Below are 19724 nucleotides of genomic sequence, written 5' to 3' on the forward strand. Positions count from 1 at the left end.
CATGTTAGCAATCTGAGCTCTATCCAATTTTCCAAACAATCTTCTGCAAAATAATGTAACATAAGTCAGTTAACTAAATGCAATGTGTGTACATCTGCCATACTCTCCATCTAAGAACAGCATTATTAATGCAATACTAAAACCACTTTGCAATGTATTTAAACATAACAAAATCTAACTGCAGGATTTATTGTTCCAGTCATTTAAAAGAACTACTTGAAATTAAATCATGAGATACTCCCCTGTATTATTCTGCTGTCAGATATGTGAACAATACAGAAAATTAGCAAATATAAAAATATTTGAATCATGAACTAAAAACTATTTTGACAAAGCAGAAGGCTGCAGATATGAATGTACTGCACTGAATTAACATCTGAGCATCTTAACAATCTAAATAGCACTGCTGGTTGCTCGTGTGCTAACAGATCTTCTGGTCTCTCATACAGTGAAGAAAATCTAACATTTTTAGATGTAATAATATATCATTACATTTAAAACAGTGAAATTGATAATGTAACTGCTATAAAAGAACTGCAGAAATTTTCAGTCATATAGGGTTTTATTTTTATACAAGATAAATAAATAAACACAAATTTATCAGAAATCTCTTAACTTACGATAAATGCATAAAGTATGAGTTCATGCATCATGGTAAGGGCATAGCTCAAGTACAGTGAACATATAAAATTGAAATGAATTTTATTAAATCTGTTTAGAGACCACAGCAATATGTAAAGCTATCAGTCACAAGAACTCAACACCTGAAAAAATGTAATGAAGAGTATGAAACAACAAACGTTGCTTTCCATGAACTATAATATGTAGATCAAAGCCTAATAGCCTCCTGCCTAACTACACCATTTCAAAGAAAGAAAGAAAGTGTATTACTTAAACATTGTGAAAATGCAATATACACATGGGTGTCAGTTGTGCCTGAGGAAGTCCCTGAACTGCAAATTGCTGGAAGCTTGAGAGTACTCTGGGAAGGTAACATTACCCAGTTGCCCTCTCCTCACACTCTCCTCTGATACTGGCTTCCAAACACAGGACAAGGTGAATGCTGTTCTGACTTCTGTTGCTTTATATTTTGTCTCGCACATTTTTTCTTGACCTTCCTTCAGAACACAGTTTACAAATGAAGACTTTCTATGAGTTGATCAGGTTAAAGGCCCTGCTAAATAGTAGAGAGGTTTCTGCTTTAGACCACTCTCTCATAACAAGCAATTAATGCCATCAAAACCCAAAGTCATGGTAGAACTACCACTATGCAATCAACAAACTGTATATGTCTTTTTAGAGAACAAGCAAACAAATTAATAGTCTATCACTTCCTTTTTTACTTAAGTGGCTAAGTTAGAATCTGGCTAACTTCATGGGATAAATCTTGAATTCTTAACTTGTGCTGCAATCACTGTAATTTTATGCATTAGCAACAATGAAAAACTACAAACAAGGGTAATTATGTCATTATTACTATGGTGAAATTTAAATGAAACCTAAATAAATGTAACATCCTTCTGGATCTGTTCACTTGCTTTTCTACATGCAGGAGAAACAGAGTAATTTAGTTTCAAAACTCCTAATGTCCCATTCCCCTTCAGAGAGGTCCAATGTTCCCCTAAACAAACATGCAGCCCTGAGAAGACAATGTTCCTGAATGGATCTCAAATACTTAACAGCAACATACAAGTACCATAAACTTTGTCTTCACATCTGTTATAAGAATGTATAAAATATGCAAATGGTAATCAAACACTTTTGTTTATATTCACACAAAATATATTTCAACTATTTGTGCCAAAAAAGGGAACTGTTAGCTACTTTAGCCAACATGAATGAATGCCTGATTACCACATTTATAAGGAGTTAGACACAGCATTTAATGGCACCAAAACACAGCTAGCAAAAATGAATGAATACATGTGATGATGTTGCAATCTTTTTCTTTACTACAACAATTTTGAGATCTCAGGCTTATGTTGTAACCTGCATTTGTGCATTTTGTATCAGCACTGATGCCATAAAATCTTTATTCTTGGGAGGAAAATTTAGACTGTGAAATTCTGCTGTAGGATGGATGGATTTTATTCCTAAATCACTGCTGCAAAAGTAGATTCTAATCCAGCTCTGGATGACGACAGTATCAAATGGTAACCAGCTTAACCCTGAATTGAGATAGGTTTGTTTAAAGACTGTTAGGTAGTTTGTTTTACTGCACAGATCTGCTAATTATGGGAACAAGGACAAAGTCAAACTTGAAAGACTTTCCTTTAGGACTGTACTTTGTGTATAGAAGTATAAATAAAACAGCACTCAATACATTCGAAGTGAGAGGATTTAGAACAAGCTATTTTTATATTAGGAAAGATATGTCATTGCCAACATCACTATAAAGGCACCCGCTTCTTCCCAGTTCTACAGTACATCTCCTCCAAATAAAAGTCACACTGCATTAGCAATACCAATTTACACTCTAGGTAGATAAGGAACTGTTTTGAATTTGCCAAAGCTACAGTCATTCTATGCTCTTGCAGGCAAAGTATATTCAGACTAATAGAAATTATTAATACTATTCTACAAGGCTTTGATTCATCCTCAATAAAAGCATCATCTCTTCCAGAACTTGAAGAAATGGGGCACAACAAAGGCTACTAGAATCACAGGAAAAAATGGAAATCCTATTTTTGAGGGGCAATTAAAAATTTGGCTTGTCTAGCCTGCAACGCAGAGGTTAAAATGTGTTTGGTAACTCTCTAAATACATACAATTTTTCTCCGTCCTTGAGATTCAAACATCAGCTTTAACTAGAGAAAGATCAAACTGGTATAAACTGACTACAAATAAATGCAGGCAAGAAACTACATAGAGTTCCAACCATCAAAGTCCCATATTCACTTCTGGCAAACAGTGCGTCTTAGAGAGAACATGAACTATACCACAGTAAAGCTGAAATACATCAACAGGTTGGGGTGAATCTGCGGCCAAAAAGGTAAGCTCATTCTAACGGGGCTTTAAGTGTTTGATTTGCTGATACCCATTGCAGCACCCAAAAAGAGGTTTCATTGTCACATATTTGATCTCATCTGGAATACTTTTTATCTAATTAATTCCATGCTTCTGAACTTTTACTAATGGCCTGGAGGAATTAAGCGAGACTTAATTCTGTCCCCAGGCTTCTTCCACGCCCCCAGCATGAGAGATGCCAGCAGCGTACTGGGCACGGCAGCCTGGGAGTGCTGAGAAAACACCGAGCCTTGTGCTGGCTATGCCTTGCCACTGGCTCAAGGGTCCACACAGAAAGTGGGGAAAGAGACCTTGGGCCTCCATGTGGGATGGGCATTGCCCACTTCTACCTCAAAAGTTCTCTGTTACAGCAGAGGCCCAAAACATTGATGAAGCCTTTGATCACCACTCCCTTCCCATGGCATGCTATGTCATGTTGGAAGCTTTAAATTTTTTTCTCTACATTCACTCCAGTATATTAAGCATATTCTGCAGCTTGCAGTACACCAGAACTGACACATGCATCCCCAAAACATAGATGTGAAGTTGTGTGTATGGGTAAGAGGGTTGGTTTGTTTTTTTTCAGTTGTTCCCCACCCCCACCCCCCCACCCCCATTTTTCAACACAAGGTGACAAGGGCATAGTCTATTCACCCCAAAGCCCTGAGCAAACTTTCTGTGCTGGAAGTTGACTTCTGAACTTTATGTTTAGGGCATTCTGCTCTCCATAATCTTATCACTAACCTCATTACATTAGCTTCTACACATCATAAATAACATATTAAAAAACCAAGAGACTCAACAGAATATTAAAGAACTACAATTTCGGTACTTGTGGATCATCAGTCTGTTTAAGCTACTTCAAACCACAAACCCCCTCAAAAAATAGTAGAAATCAGCCCAAAGAGGGAGCAAGCATTGTACAAACTATTATGTTCACGTCACACACAGAACAAACATTTTATCACTTACAGTTATCCACCCTTCACATCTAAGCTTTTAAAATTTTGCACTTTTCTAACTCATTAACTAAGCACTTCTGCAACAAAGGCAAACACTAGCATTTTTCCATGTTATCTTCCACTTAGAGAGCACAGTCTCTACCTTCTCCCTGGCTAGAGTACTGAAAGTGACAATTCATGACGTCCACCCACTGATATTTAAAAGATATTCTATCTCTCCCGGGAATACACTAGGGAGAAAAAACCCAATCTCTCTTATGCAATGCTTTCTATACACACAGGCCACAGAGTTCTCTGCACAGGAATGGGATTCTACACATATTCCCCTACAGCGGCTATCAATTGCTTAGTATGATACTGAGACATCATTTACCTCAAGTTCTACTTTAACCTAATAAAGCTGTGACTAGGTGCTTTGCAGCCTGATCTAACATGGCAATAATTAACCTCCATATAATTGTGTTACTCATTCGCCGCCTTCTGTTTTGAAATCTTTGTTCAGTTCCAGCCAACCTTGACAAGGTTGAGGAAGGTGTTTGTTTGATCTCAAGGAAACAAATTTCCTACAAATAGTGCAAGAATCAACAGATGAGCAAGGCACAGACACAGATTAATATCCAATGAGGAAAAGGACACAATTATTTGTTCCAGTGTCATCCATTCTGTTCGGAGTCCAAACTGCACAAGCAGCATTGCTATAGCTTGGAGCCGGTCATAACACTTAGGAAACAGGAAAGGGAGATGCAAAGGTGAGGGTGGAAAGGAGTAACCATGGATATAACAGAGAGACAAAGAAAGACACATTTTGCAGAGATGAGGCTTCAGATTGTCCATATGCAGGGCAACAGCTTCCTTACACTTTCTCTTATACCACCGCCTTAGGACAACATATCCATAATGCACAACAACAAAACAAGAAAGATGCAAACCAGATCCAGGTTTGCTTAACCAGGCCTATGTTAAGCTTATCTTTCTCCTCTTCCTGTAGCTATTCAAAAAGCAATGACTGTTTCACATCAACTTCAGAGGTTCTGAGATTAATTTTGCATTAGGAAATAAATTATTTTTAAACGTTGCACAGATACAAGGCACAAAGATCACATTATGTTACAACACTGTATTCCGACAACAGTCCTTAGCCCTTTTACTGTTGAGTATGATAATACACAGCTCTAATCCTTCTCCTGCTGACACTCCATTGCCCGACAGAGAAACAGCCCGTTTCGTTCAGTCAAAAATGTTTCAACCAACTCAGCTTTCTATTTCCTTTTCTTTCCATTGCCGTTACAGAAGTTAGGCGAGAAAGGCACTTGATGGGACTTACATTTCAAAGGCAAGATAGTCAATGTGAGATAACGCTTCTGTAATCCATAAAGTTGTAACTCTTACAAAAAACAGTGACTTTCCCGATTTCTCCTAAAAAGCTGAGTCTTCCATGACTCATACATTTTTACCTCATCACCTTTGTATAGCTAGGTGAATAAGGACATTACAACTTCCTTGGTTAAGCCTTTATTTATTTTATTTTTCCACAAAATCTCACATTCCTAATGCTTAAAACCTTTTCTTGGAAGTGTCTAAATGTATTACATCACCGACTGTCTAATGGGTATCTACAGGGTTGCGCAAATGAGCTGTCTGTACACATTCTGCCTTTATTCAATCTAGTGCATGGTTTCTCCCCTTGAAATTTAGTGATCTTCACAAGCGATTTTCAACTATGAGGCATAAAGCAGTAATTACACCCTCTCACTTTTTGATACACCAAGGGAAATGCACCTACTCACTGACTGGAAAAGATGTAGTACAGAAATCTTACTTCCTCTGAAAATGTCACTCCAGGAGGCATAGGTGAATTACAATTACAGAATTTTCTCTAAGTGCATTTGTGTGCATTACTGGAAACAATACCGCTGAATGTCTGATGCACTAAGTATGTTGAATTACAACTTAAGAGTCAGAATGGGAGAAATACACAGCAACAAAATAGCTTTTTTAGCTTCAACTGAGGAGTTTTGTCATCTGCAGCCACAGAACTTCTTTCCATACTGAGAAAGAAGGCTGAAAAAGGGAAGTATCAGTCTCTGTAAGTAGCAAAGAGCAGAGAATAAAGAGAAGAAATCAAACCTGCAAACTTGTAAAGCTGGTTCTGCACTGAGACAAGGTAGAATTTAAACTAAATTTACTGGTTAAGAAAGATCTTAAGTTGCCAGGCAAGCAGTCCTCTATCCTCTATGTCCACATAAGAACTCTGGCTATTTTACTCTCGAATGTTATTTCAGTTGCTGTATCACCTACGTAATCATTTGGGAGCAAAACGGTTAGAGGCACTCCATTTCAGGTCCCCTTCCTCAGTGCTGCCCCCACACCAGACCAGAGCCTGTGCTCTGGCTCCCTCCGCTGACATCTTTACAAACAATTCCCCAAAGGTCCTGAGATGCCTCAAGGGCAGGAAAAAGACATAAACTACTTTCTTTCAATTCATTCCTGCAAAGTGGCTCAGAAATTCTACCTATGCACTTTTAAGGTGAACACCAGGCACATAATCAACTTCCATAAAGTCTAATATATCTAGGGTGGTTACATCAAAAGCCTTTTTGAAGTGGGTACGATATATAAAAGCTATTATCAGAAGAATTTGAAAAAAAAAAAGTATACTGAAATCAACTTATGAAATCCCTGTCAGAAACTGTAGCATGAAACTCTTCCCAGTATGTCTCTTACAAATGAGAAAGGTCTCTAATATTCTAAAAGAACAAAATAGGATGGAAAAAAATAGTTACATGCTTTTCTTACACTACTGATAAAAGATCCTCACAACAAGGCTAGTAAGAAAATCAGGCAGCAATGCTTCAGAAGTGCAGTGCTTTAACACATTAAAAATTGGTCCAAAAAAAATGCTTCCATAGAAACAGTTGTAAATTAACAGCAGCAGCAAAACGCTGAAACATTGGTATACCTCACTAGTTAAAACTGTTAAAAATTAATAAAAATTAAAACTGTTTAACACATCTACAAAAGTAAAACAGATGGAAAAAATATTTCAGATAACCAAACCAAAAGGACTTTCTGTATGCTATAGCTGAAGTGAACAAAGTGACAATTGACTATATTGACAGTGCTCAGGGAACGCACATTCAAAGGAATGGATCCAAAACCTTAAAATGTAGGCAACAAACATTCAATGGACTTAATACTGTTATTTACTACATATTCAAAGTATAACGCTCCTATAAAGCCTGCAGAGAGAAATCAGAAAAGATCAGAAAAGTCCCTTTCAAGACAGAGACAGGTAAAAACAAGCATGACAGTACTACAAAATAAAGTCTTTCTAAAGCATTAATAAATAAAGCATAACTCAAAATACAAAAGTGACAAAACAATCATCACATTTCAGAACTAATATAAAGAAATACTTTTATATGTAATACATTGCATACAGGGATAACACAAACATCCACAACTACATCAGAACAAACTAAATACATTAAGAATGCAAATACTTGTGAAGCAAGAAAGACATCAAACATGAGTTGGCAAGTTTAGGAATAAAATATCCTCCAACAGCAGGTAATCCTCATGCATTATCTGAAAAAGGACACTGAATTAGAATGGTACCCAATCTGATTTCTTCATAGGAAATTCTAACTTGTTCCAAACCTACTACTCTGAACTACTTAGACATTCTGTGCCCAAGCAGAGTGGTTTAACTCTCGAACCTATATATAATGTCCACATCTTCTGTGATACCATTTCCTGTGTAAACTCTACTATGGGTCTCAGGTCTTCAGGAAAAATAAATGCATTTGGCATACTCAGCATCATAATTTTAAAATATAAATTTAGCCCAAGATAAAGAACTATCTCACCTGGATTTCATGAGGGGCTGGGTTACCCATTTCTTCAGTCTCCGACGTCCAAAGGAAGTTTTAGTATGATCCAAGACCCAGAGTAGGCTTCCTTTTGTTTTCATATCAGTCTAAAACAATAAAAACAGCATAATCATTTTTAACTGAACAATCAATGATGTAGTGAAACGATCTTTATCACACTACTTAAACATTCTGGTTAGGCTTTAAGATATGGCAACTGCATGTCCGTTTACTGATCTTGTTCACCAAGAACGCCTTATACAAAGTACCTCCAACAGTCCTTAGATACTTAAGTGTGTTTTTCTTTTTGCCAGAAAATCTTTCCAGAAAATTACTGGAATAAATTAAACAAATTAAGTCTGTGCATAAAGGTCTGTGCAGTAGCACAAAAGAAAAAACAAATCCTATTGCAGTCACATCACTTGACCACAGTTGTTCAAGAACTCAAACTTCAGGAAAGTTCTTTGCTAGTCGAAATACAATGAAGTTCCTAACTCATACTAAAAGGCAGCACAGATTAACTTTCACTTGCGCCTCTGAAAATGTAATCCTCCTTCAGTTTGATCCCATGTGAAATATTTTAAACCTTCTGGTTGAGATCTGCAAACTAACTTAACTAACTTCATTGGGAACAGTATGTCAAACAGCTGTAAAAATCTCAGCATTTATTAAAAAAAAAAAAAAATTGCATTTGTCCTTACCTGATTCTGTAAAATTTCAAGATTTTTCATTGTTGTCCCATTAATTGTCATGTATTCGGTTTCACTTGACAACTGTTTGAAATTGCTGGGGAGAGGAATTTCATATGTTATATTTTAAATGTGGGCACAGACGTAACAGTGAAACACTGTCAAGTTTCTCACATTAGAGAGCTCACTAGTTATGCAAAATTTAATTAAAAAAATCAAGAAATTAAAATCTGTTCATATAAATAAAAGAACTGAACACTAATAACTTCTTTTAATTTACTGCTTGGGAAAATATGACTCACTTCCCAGTTTCCTACAATGACTTTGACAAAGCTCAGAATAAAATCCAGCTCTCCTGTTATCTAATCCTGATCCACTAAATGGTTAAGGAAGTACCCCTTCTTTGTATGATGACATTGAAAAAGTATGTGCTTTTGTTAATGTTCTGTTATGATCCCTGTAGGATTGGGGGGCAGAGATAGGGCTAAGAATTAATACTTCAACAGTGGAACAGACTTTTAAACACAACTCATCATCAAAACAGCATGTCAAAATACATATTCTTATTTTTTACGACTACTACAAATTTAAACAGGCTGTTAGTGCAATTATTTAGGAAAACAAAAATAGGGTATATTTGAACTACTTGATTTTACTTTTAATATGAAATGACCAAAATTACTTGACTTTTTGACACTCACAGGACAAGACCAACCCAAAGGTTGTGTTGGTTTAGAATCAACATTAATAAAATTACTCCATTAGATGTGTAATCATATTAGATATGAAAATTATTTCAGTCTCAGACATACACATGTGGTAGTCAGGACCATGAAATGAAATGCAAGATCCTCACTAAATGCTTCTGACAAACCAAGTCATGATTGTCTAGGTTAATCACACTGCTGACTGCCCTTTGCACAAAATCTAGGACACTCTTTATTGTCTTAGACTAAACAGAATGACTTGCTGGGTAGGATTTAAAACTACTTTCTTGACTTTTCACAATTTTTTTTTTCAGTGCATTCAATTTTAAATTCTCTGAGGGAGCACTCAAATGCTTAAACTTTTCTGTTAGGCACACACAGCTGCATTATTGCTATATTAAAAACAAAACCGGCACTAAAACTTTCAGAAACATGAAATATTCAGAGACTAATGTTATATATTTATGCTGTATGCAGGTGTTTTGGCCTGCTAGAAAATTTGTTCCTACATAATGAGTGAAATTAGAAGTATTTGCCACAGAATTTTTTTTAAAAAAAGTACATTCAACTGAGTGCCCCAAGAAGTTCAATGATAAGTTTGGAAGTACAGTTGACTCAGAACTGTAGCCATAGTCATAATTACTCTGATCTAGTGTGCTATCCCAGCAACCAACAAAGTTGACCAGCAAAACAAAACCTTGGAGGCAAAAGCAGCAGCACTTTCCAAAGTATACAAGCAACAGAACAAAACTTCCTTTTATTACCTTCTGTCACAACTGCTGATGCTGGCAAAAATTAAATAGGCATGATTTCTACTTGGCTCCCAATCCTTATGATCAACAACAAATCCTATTCACTCTTTCAAAAGCACCTCTTCTGCATCTAGGACGTACCTAAACTGCAGTTCCCCCATTTGCTGCATTTTCATTTGCCACTACTCAAGCCTGTGATCTCTTAAATCCAGCTGGGTTAAGAACCATGCCTTTCCATCTCTTCCCAAAAGTGAAAAAGATGCTTTTGGCTATTTCTATATCAACCCTCAGTCACCCATAGGTGAGTTTCAAGACTGTAGATTTACTGTTTCTAGTGTCTCCCCACTTTAGAGCATGTAACACAGACTGTACTCTGTTCACAGCAAGCTTGCTTTGTGGTAGTATTCAAAGACAACTAACTCTGCTCCTCTGCAGACTACGTTTACTATTCTTTCAGAATCAGATATGCTACAGTTTGTTCTCACAGCATAAATTACATGTGTTTTATATTATCCAGGTGCTTGCTTTATCTGAGTTACTCCACCCTGCTATTAAACCTGGCAATTGAGAGCTTACAGTATACGAATAATAGCCAAGATCAAGTGCAGTATATGCCCAACCAACAGTTCCAGAACATGTTTTGCTTCCACCCGCTCATCTTCCTTCAGCTTGGGATCAGAACTTGATAAAAATGTGAACAAAGACAGACTCTTTGCAGGAAATTTAGGGACCAAACAGCATAAGAAGATGGAACAAATATTAAGTCAGTGTTGGTTTTGCAGCAAGGGTGTCAACAGGTTCCTTGTGAGAAATTCTAATGTGCTGCTATCAGCCATCTCCTGCATCAGTAAAAATGACCCTCCAAAATCACTTCAATTGGATCGCAATGCAGTAATTCCTTCTGCAGGTGACACTGTACCTGAGTTTCAAAGAACAGACTTGCAACTGTTATCAAGTACCTAAACAGCACAAAACACAAGTGATAGAAACAGCTGGCAATTCCACTACTGAGTAGTAAGGCAAGGTAGGATCATGCCATGTGGGCTGAAAAAAACGAAGAGAGGAAACAAAAAGAAACACAAGCTTCTAATAAGATTTAATGAACTTTGGGGGGATACTCATGAGAAAGAGGTTCCTACTCATGACTTTTCAGAGTAGGACCGCACTTGATGATGAGTATTAAAGGGTTACTATGATTGCTTTAGGACAATAGACTACATCCTCATGCTTTGATTCTTAACGAGCTACCCGTGAAATTGGATCTTCTTGGTCATTCTGCCTCCTGAGAAGCTTGCAGTGCAGGGCACTTTATGCATTATTCTATCCACATAAGATACCATATGTAATTTTGTATTCAGTAACCCAGCCTAAGTGAATGCATGTTATTGAGATCAGTAGTTTTCAACTACTTTAGTTTTGCAAATCTGTAAAAACTTTCCAGTAAAGCTGCAAGGGACTGTACTGAAAGCCTACTAAACAGCAGATTTTCTTTGCTCAATTACCTTTTACAGACCTCTAGAGTCCATGTCTTTGTGATTTCTAGGGGTAAATAACAACAGAACGAACCTATATATCTAGACAAGAGTTGCAGGAATCCCTATTCAGCTTTAAGGAGTAAAACAAAGTCTCTCCATTTGTCAGAAGCGTTAGCTTTCTTTACGTATGAAAGACATTTACCTCAGTCTAAGTAGCTGTGGAGATCAAGCCCACACTATGTTTTGTATTTAATTAACCAGTTTTAAATTCATTAGCAAATATTGCCACAGAGCTAGAACTTCTGATCTGGATCCCTGATGCAATAGGAGTCCAGAAACTTCGAGATAAACCAGTAAAAAAGTAAAAGAAACACACACACACAAAACCAAACTGAGAAACACAAAAGAGAACAGGAACAGAAATGAGACAACCTGGAAAGGATTAAGAGAAACAAAAATAACCTCCATTGTTTTTATCCTGCCTTAGTCGTCTTTTTCTTCACTGAACTCACCCCAAGGAGTAGGTAGAACCTTGTTCTACCCAGATGTCTGCACTCTCTCAGCCCGTTTTCCTTGCACACAGCCTCAGCACTCCTCCTACAAGTTCCAAAAGCCCAGAGTGCAAGAAGTCCAACCTGCTGCCCTTCTTCTGTGGTCTCAAAAGAGATGGCAAATCCTTGCGAAGCACCTCTTCTTAGTGTTTGAAAATTATGCCTTTTCTTTTTCACTCCCTCATGCTCCTAAACTGACTTTGGAACCTTCCCAAATCATCTCAGTACTCCCTTTCTCATAGTGAGGGTGGGTAAGTAAACCTGTGCATTGTCTTGTATACGTGATATTTCTGACATCATCAGCACCCGAGATATGAAAGCCTTATGAACACCATTCCCTCAGTTTCTCTCCTGAGAATTCAAAGATGTCCATCATTTTAATCTGAACTTGTATTTTTACTTCGCTCTTAATTTCATCTTGCCAACTCCCTTCCAGCCCTATTATAAAGCACAATCAAACCTTTCTCGTCTTGAATTCTTTCTCTTTCCTCTCCTCCCTCAAAGCCATTTTAACCCTCCCCTCTCCTCTTTCACTTCTGCCTCTGTTTTCTATCTTCACTGCTGGTAGTTCTCCAATCCTAAAGCTACTCCCCTCTTTCAGAAAGATACCTAGCTCTTTCATTCCCTGCATTTCTTCAAGTTCCTCTATCACTGTCCAAAAATCTAAGAACTACAGTCTCTCTCTTACATCTCCAATATGCTGAAAAACACGTCGGTAAAATTAAAATGCACCGAGTCACATTTCCCAGCAATTGCTATGCAAATGATGGTTTTTCAAGCAAAACTGGGTACCCAGTTGTATTTTAAAACCTCTCCTAGATGTGTACCAACTTCTTGTCAAAAGCTAATAAGGTCTCTCAGTATGTAAAGGTATTGGAACATACTGATTAAAAAAAAGCTTGTAACATTCATTGTTAAATCTATTTTTACTTGCTACTAGAGCTCTAATGCAGTCTAGCCATATCTTTTTTTCTTTTTAATATTTTGCTTTATTATAGGACCTTAAAAGTGGATTTTAAAAGCTTCATCTAACTATTATGAAGATCCCTCATCACTTACATGATGTTTCAGGACTCTTCGTATTAAATTGAGCTGGAATTTTTTTCAGCTGGTAAGAGAGTGTTTATCCAAAGAAAGTACAGAGGTGTAAAGGAATTTTTTTTGTCATTCTTCCTATCAAATAGGTCTTTTTCATCCAGATCTGTGTCACTTACACTAATAAGCTGAAAACTATCTCACAACTCCAACTTCATGCTCACTGACTCATCAGTATATGCTCACTGACCTGAATTCTCCTAGGAATTTTAAGTTGCTTGACAATGCAATGGAAGTATTTCTCTTCTATTTCCTGCAGAATCACAGAATATCCATCAGCCTGTCACCCTTTGCTTAAAAGTCTTTCCCTTTTCAGTATTTAAATAGTATTTTGCTGGCATTAGGAAAAATACTGAAGTTGGGTTTGCCTCAGTATTTGGCTCACAATTTCAATATATATGACACACAAAAAACAGCAGGTAGAATTCAGTATCAGGTAGTCAAAGCAGTAGAGGCTTTTGAAATAAATACCGTAGAATCTGAGCTCCTGTGCACAGGAAAAAAGTTATCTTAAAGAATGTATTTTATTTCTTCATAGCATATCACGAAGATATCAAATAGTTCACTGCCTTTCCACTCAGTTGTTCATACATTCACATAAAGTTCATTAGAGCAACCTTCAGCAGGCAAGTGTCAACTTAAGTTTTAGTGCTTTTCATTTCCAGTCTGTTATTATACCTGATTTTAAGATGCAGCTATTACAGGTGTGTCTGACTGCTGCTAGGTAAGCCTTCACATAAGGATGTTTCTCCTCTGCTACTGAATTATTTCTACATAAAAACCAGACTTTGTATTTCCCCCATCTGAAAGAACAGATGTGTGATTGCACATAAGGCATTGTGACAACAGTGATCTACAAGTGTGACCATGGAATGGCATTTCCTTGGATTTCGTTGTCTGCTTCAGAAACTCGCACAAGATTTCTCCAAAAAAGCCAGCCCAAGAGGATGAGCTGGAACATCACAGTGCTGGAACACCACAGATCAGACTGCTCCTTGATGGATGAGGCAGGACAGACAGCTTAGAAGGTGCTACAGGCATTCTTTTTGTTAATATTTTAATAGTACTTGGAGAGGGAAAGGGCAACTTAATGAATAAAATCCATTCAAAATTCCAGAAAACCCAGGTATATATAATTTCCAAATGTTTTAGTAGATACCTGAGAAATGTTTAAAGCTGACATCTACAGCCAATTTTTAAAATGCAGCTGCATTTTAAAAAAAAACTGGTAACGTAGGGAGCCCTTCAAAATAAGACTTGAAACTTTAAGAATCTCATACAACACATGAATGATCTACAACTGACTCACCATATTTCTAAGTTTCCAGTCTGCAGCCAGACTTACTTTGTTAAATCCTGCCTACTTACAGTACAGAGGAATACCAAGACAGCCAAGCGAGTATTCTGCGTAAGATCCATGACAGCTGTTTTATTAAAGCATTTAACAAACCTCAATGGTATTTTCAAACCTAAGCCAGGTAGGATAGCAATCTTTTATATTTGTGCAAGACAGGATAAAAAGATGCTTGAGTGGCAATATCTTTCCATTTTCATTTGATTCCACCTGCATAATCCTGTTACTAATTTTGAGTAACTCAGCTGAGCATATCTAATCAAGTGTTGGGACTATATAAGGGAAGACAAGATTATTTCCATGTCTGTATGCTTTTGTAGTAATTTTACACAAATGGTGATGGTCTATCAACAACTTTTTGCATGGTTGTTCCCCCACTCCTAGTTACCACTGAGCCAAATAAAAGGATTTTTCAGAAAACCAGGATATGTTGAATGTCTGTTTTCTTTATAAATAGATTCACCAGCTCACACAGACCTGCTGAGTACTGTTTAAACATTAGCATTTACACCTGCTTCCAGAGCCATAGAAAGAGAAAATTACTTACAAACCTCCAGCAAAATGAAACATGATCTGCAAAGCTAAATTACAGCATTGGATTTTTTTTTTTTTTAAAGCTGCCAAAAAAAGTCCCAAATTTTGTTCACAAAGTAAAACTGAGGTTGAGATATGATGGCTGATATTGATGAATAAACTTTAAAATTTCCACCCCAGTATCTACCAGTCTTTGCACCTTGTTTGTTTTCAATAACACTTGGCAGCAGTATGTCTTCATTTACATTACTGATAGGAATATCTAGAAAAACATACTTCATAAAGATTTTCAGGAAACATCACTTAAAAAAAGAAATCACTTGATTCCTCCAGTTCTGATTAGGAGCTTAAATGTAAGGTACAATCTTTACAAAGACTATGTTTATCACTTTAGCAGGTACATTCATTACACTGAAGAGAAGCTGTCTGATAAAACTTAGAGGATAACACTGGTACATGTACTTTAAATTGGAAGTTTACGTAAGGCAACTTACCTTGGATTGTAAAGCATCCTTTCCAAATTAAATTCTTTGAGGTATGCAATTATTGCTGCCAGAGAGCAAATAACAGGCTTATCCAAGCTTAGTATTACAGATAGTTTTTGAGGGCCTAAAAAAAATTACGTGATTTTCTTGTTAACTCACTGTTTACTACTTCAATATATTAGAAAAAGCATAATCTATTTTTCAGTTTAATCAAATAGCAATCTGTAATATATGTGTAATGTTCTATGATATCTATAAATCAACATAAAGTGAAGTTCCAAAATACCATTTATGGTTCCAAAGAATGTAAAACGTTGCAATAATGTAAACACATTATGAAACATAAAAATTTGATTCCACAGGTTTTTCTTCATAAAAATTACTAACTGTTGGCATAATATACAAATTTCTAAATATACAAACTAAGAACTGAATTCTGAAATCTCCATTACTGCAGGCAATATCTGTGCAAGTTCAAAGGAAAGAACAGGCCTTGGCACATGTGCTTATGACTTATCTGCCTCGGCCAATCTGCAGAATATGGTTCCATCTTTGTGAGACAGCTATTTGTATTTGATAGTGTTTCTAAGCACTGCTCTACTACAGTCCCTGTTCCAGCTGCAACAATAGGAAAATTCACTCTGGTATTTCAACACAAAATTGTCTTTTTAAAAATCTTGTTTAGTTAAGTTTTTTCAGAGTTGTTTTTTAAACCTGTTCTTCTGTTCTTAAAATGTTAACACACACAAGAACTTGAAGAAACATTTCAGATGTTGAATGATTTCCCCCAGTTACTATATATGTGTGAATTTAAATCTGTCTAAACACACATCTTCAAGCTGGGGGGGGGCGGGGAAGCATGCTAGCTCTGTATTCATTTCTATTTAAATAATGTTCACCTCTTCCAAGCTCAAAAAAGATCCCAATGTGCAGAAAATTAAGCAAAGGTGGCAGAAGGCCTGCACGGATGAACAAGATGCTCCTGATTAACTCAAACATTAAAAACAGGAAGACTATGACAGGTGGAAGCAGGACCCATGAAGAATATAGAGACATTGTTCAAGCTTGCAGGGATGGGGTTAGGAAAACCAGAGCCCACCTGGAGTTGAGACTGGCAAGGCACATGAAGGGCAACAAGAGCTTCTACAAGTACACCAGCAGCAAAAGTAAGACAAGGGAAAGTGTAGGCCCACTGCTGAATGGGGCAGCAGATCTGGTGACAAAGGACATGGAAGAGGCTGAGGAACTCAATGCCTTCTTCGTCTTGGTTTTTACTGGTAAGATGTGCCTTGAGGAATCCGAGGCCTCTCAGATCAGTGGGAAATTCTGGAGCAATGAAGATTTCTCCTTAACAGAGGAGGATCAAGTTAGGGAACACTTAAACAGATTGGACATAGACAAGTCCATGAGATCTGATGGGATGCACCCACATGTATTCCTTGCTTGTGGATAAGCTAACAGGGTGCATACTTCAAGACATTCTGAGTGACAGACCTGTAATATCAGACACTTCTTTTGCAGAAAAATCTGCATGACGTACCTGTAGTATCAGGCACTTCTTTTGTGTAAAAATCAGTGATCAGCTGGAAAGCATGGCTGTATTCAAATTTGAGTTTTTCCATCCTTTCTATCCTAATTCTGTCATCCCGTAACCTGCAAAGAAAAAAATAATTGACTTTCAGTATTTATGCGCCCTTCATGAAGAACACTTAAATAGGTTACAAAGGTGTACTTCCTTTAGTCTTTCCTTTGTTAAGAATTGAATGGGTAAAGGGTGAAGACAGAAGCTACTTGGGTGGGTTGAGAACATTTCTAAAAGTGTGATAGGTTTTTTAAACCTTTCTTCTTTCCATTATAAAAGTACAAACAAATAAAACCCAAACAGTAACAGCAAGCAAGCCCAAAAGAGACTTCAAGAGGTTGCCTAGCATACCTACAAGGTAGATGTAAATGTTTTCAATCGTAACAAGTATTTGCCTTATCTGTTCTTAAAGACTTATGATAATTAAACAATGAAGCAATTCTCCTATGCTACCTATTACCATATTTAATTATCCTTTACCTTTAAAAGCTTTGTACCATGCTGTACAATGTGTTGCAACATTAACCTATTGCATCTTTTCCTATATGCAGCTGAAATAAAGTAAGCTTGTCCTTTACTTCATAAGTCTCTGAAGATTTTTCTCTTCCTTGTGCAAAAGGACTTTACTCCTTTCAGTCTTTTTGCAATCCAGGTTGTCAAGGATGTCATCAATGACAATCCAGTCCTCCCAACATGCCAGCAGTTCCTCCCAGTTTAACAGTATTAGCAAATGTAGCAAACTTACTCTGTTCCATTGTTAAGGCAAATGAGATCTCTTCCAGTAATCCTTCCCTACTGTCAGCAAGTGATTGAGAATTACAGCAGTACAGGATTTCAGACAGTTTTGCAACCCATGAGAAATTAATCTAGCCTGTTTCCTGTGACCCCTGCTTCCACAGCCCACTTACGTAAAACAGTGGCAAAAACCTTTATTCATCACAACATGCATGAGATCAAAGTTGCTCAGTACCTGGGCTTCCGTGTCAAGCAGTACACCCGAGACGCCAAAATCTGACTCAGAGAAGAGTACGTGTGTGATATTTACAAGATACAACTTTGCTATACTGGTTGCTTTTCCTAACTGCTTACTGAAATTAAAATTGGATGCTGCATTATCAACTCAATTTGTACAGCTGTTAATACAGCATTAGACAGATTAATGCTAGTTAAAAAAAAACAAAGTAAAAATCACACACACTCCCCTTGCAACCTTTGAGCATAATTACACAGCTACAGAATGAGCACTGAAGAAGTGGCCAGTAGAATGCTGCCAGTAAGAGACATATATAAAACCTCCTTGGCCTCACAGTATCCAGTCTCATACTACCATGGGGCATACTTCTAGCACATTGGAATTATGCCAATGAGAGATTGTGTAGGTACTATAGGAAGGAAATTAATCAATACCCTTTTTGCATGGCTTTTCAACTTCACAGGAAAAAATAAGCAGGTTTTCTGTATTACGTTGTACATATTCCCATCTGAAAGGATCAATAAGTCTCTGAGGCTCAACTCTTAAAAATGAGAGTTATTTTCCTATATATGTGTCAAACTAACTGAGTCTTAGAGGTCTGACTTTTCTCAGCACATCTTAGATGATCCCTTGCTTACTTCGAGTGCCTTAGTTTTAAAAGACTGATCCAACTAACTTCTCAGTCTTTAGACCTTCTGGAATTCCCCTCTGCCACAACTCTACTCAGAATGAGCAAACATTTTTAAAGCTAATGGATTTCTGCAAAAGACAATTAGTCTCTGTTCCTCGATCTCCGATAGCAATCAGCTATTTTCTTCCTTGTGTTTTTCACTTGCTCCAACCTTCACTAATAACCTGCTCTAACACATACATACATCCTGCTAAATTAGCATGTACACTGACCACAGCCTTTTGCAAGAATACCACTTCAGCATTAAACTTCTAAGAATGTGGTGTATGGTATCTGCAGCTCAGCCCAGTACAAGCCTTTGAATCAAGTCTTGCAAGACAGCAGGACTTTTCTGTTGACCAGGTGTCAGTAGGGACTTACGAGAAATCTTTTTACAAAAATTTTACAGGATTTTATTTTTCATTTCTACTTCTTATGTTTTCGTAACACCACCTTCAGAAAAGCAAGGCTTAGCAAGGTCTGCAGAGCTAATTTTCAGAACCAAAGCCAAAACAGGAGTCTTTGGGGTGTAATTCATTGGATGATTCATGGCGCACCGGCTTGTTTCTAAATTAATGGTTAAAAATTAATTGTTGTCATTTTCTTTATTGCATTTGTGATTTTCTTTCATTTCATAAACAAATTTATCCAACTCCTTAGCATAGGCTTTGGCAAATGATAGTTACAATCAATATAACTTGAGTGACTTCTTATAGTAGTACTTTTGTTCATAAAGGATATTGATAGGACATAGTTCAAATTAGCATTAGGCAGCTCGGTGATTTATAAAGATCTTCATATATTTAATATTTATATTCTAGATATGGCATCATCAAACAAATATCTGACACTTCGTCTATCTGAAAGTATGCATCTGATATCCTAGATAGAGTAAAAAAACTGGAAGGTTATAGATATCCAGCATATGGAAAAATCTGAATTTTTACCAAGATGAAAACAAAATTTGCTGCAGAAGGTTTTCATGTTTGTCCTTTGTTCAGCCAGATGATCACCCAT

At 36.9% G+C, this 19724-nt stretch overlaps 1 protein-coding gene across 1 annotated transcript in view; it reads right to left on the minus strand.

Annotated features, from left to right (window-relative positions):
* LOC104620964 (DNA mismatch repair protein Msh3-like) overlaps positions 1–19724 on the minus strand; it is a 62884-nt gene that overhangs the window by 30481 nt on the left and 12679 nt on the right. Inside the window, exons 2-5 of the mRNA XM_010287329.1 lie at positions 17023–17135; positions 15492–15606; positions 8542–8626; positions 7838–7947 (exon numbers count right to left, since the gene is read on the minus strand). Of these exons, the coding sequence (XP_010285631.1) occupies positions 7838–7947; positions 8542–8626; positions 15492–15606; positions 17023–17135 (423 nt within the window). The remainder of the gene's footprint in view (positions 1–7837; positions 7948–8541; positions 8627–15491; positions 15607–17022; positions 17136–19724) is intronic.

Source organism: Phaethon lepturus, unplaced genomic scaffold (genome assembly GCF_000687285.1).
Source record: "Phaethon lepturus isolate BGI_N335 unplaced genomic scaffold, ASM68728v1 scaffold17535, whole genome shotgun sequence".
NCBI classification, from domain to species: Eukaryota; Metazoa; Chordata; class Aves; order Phaethontiformes; family Phaethontidae; genus Phaethon; species Phaethon lepturus.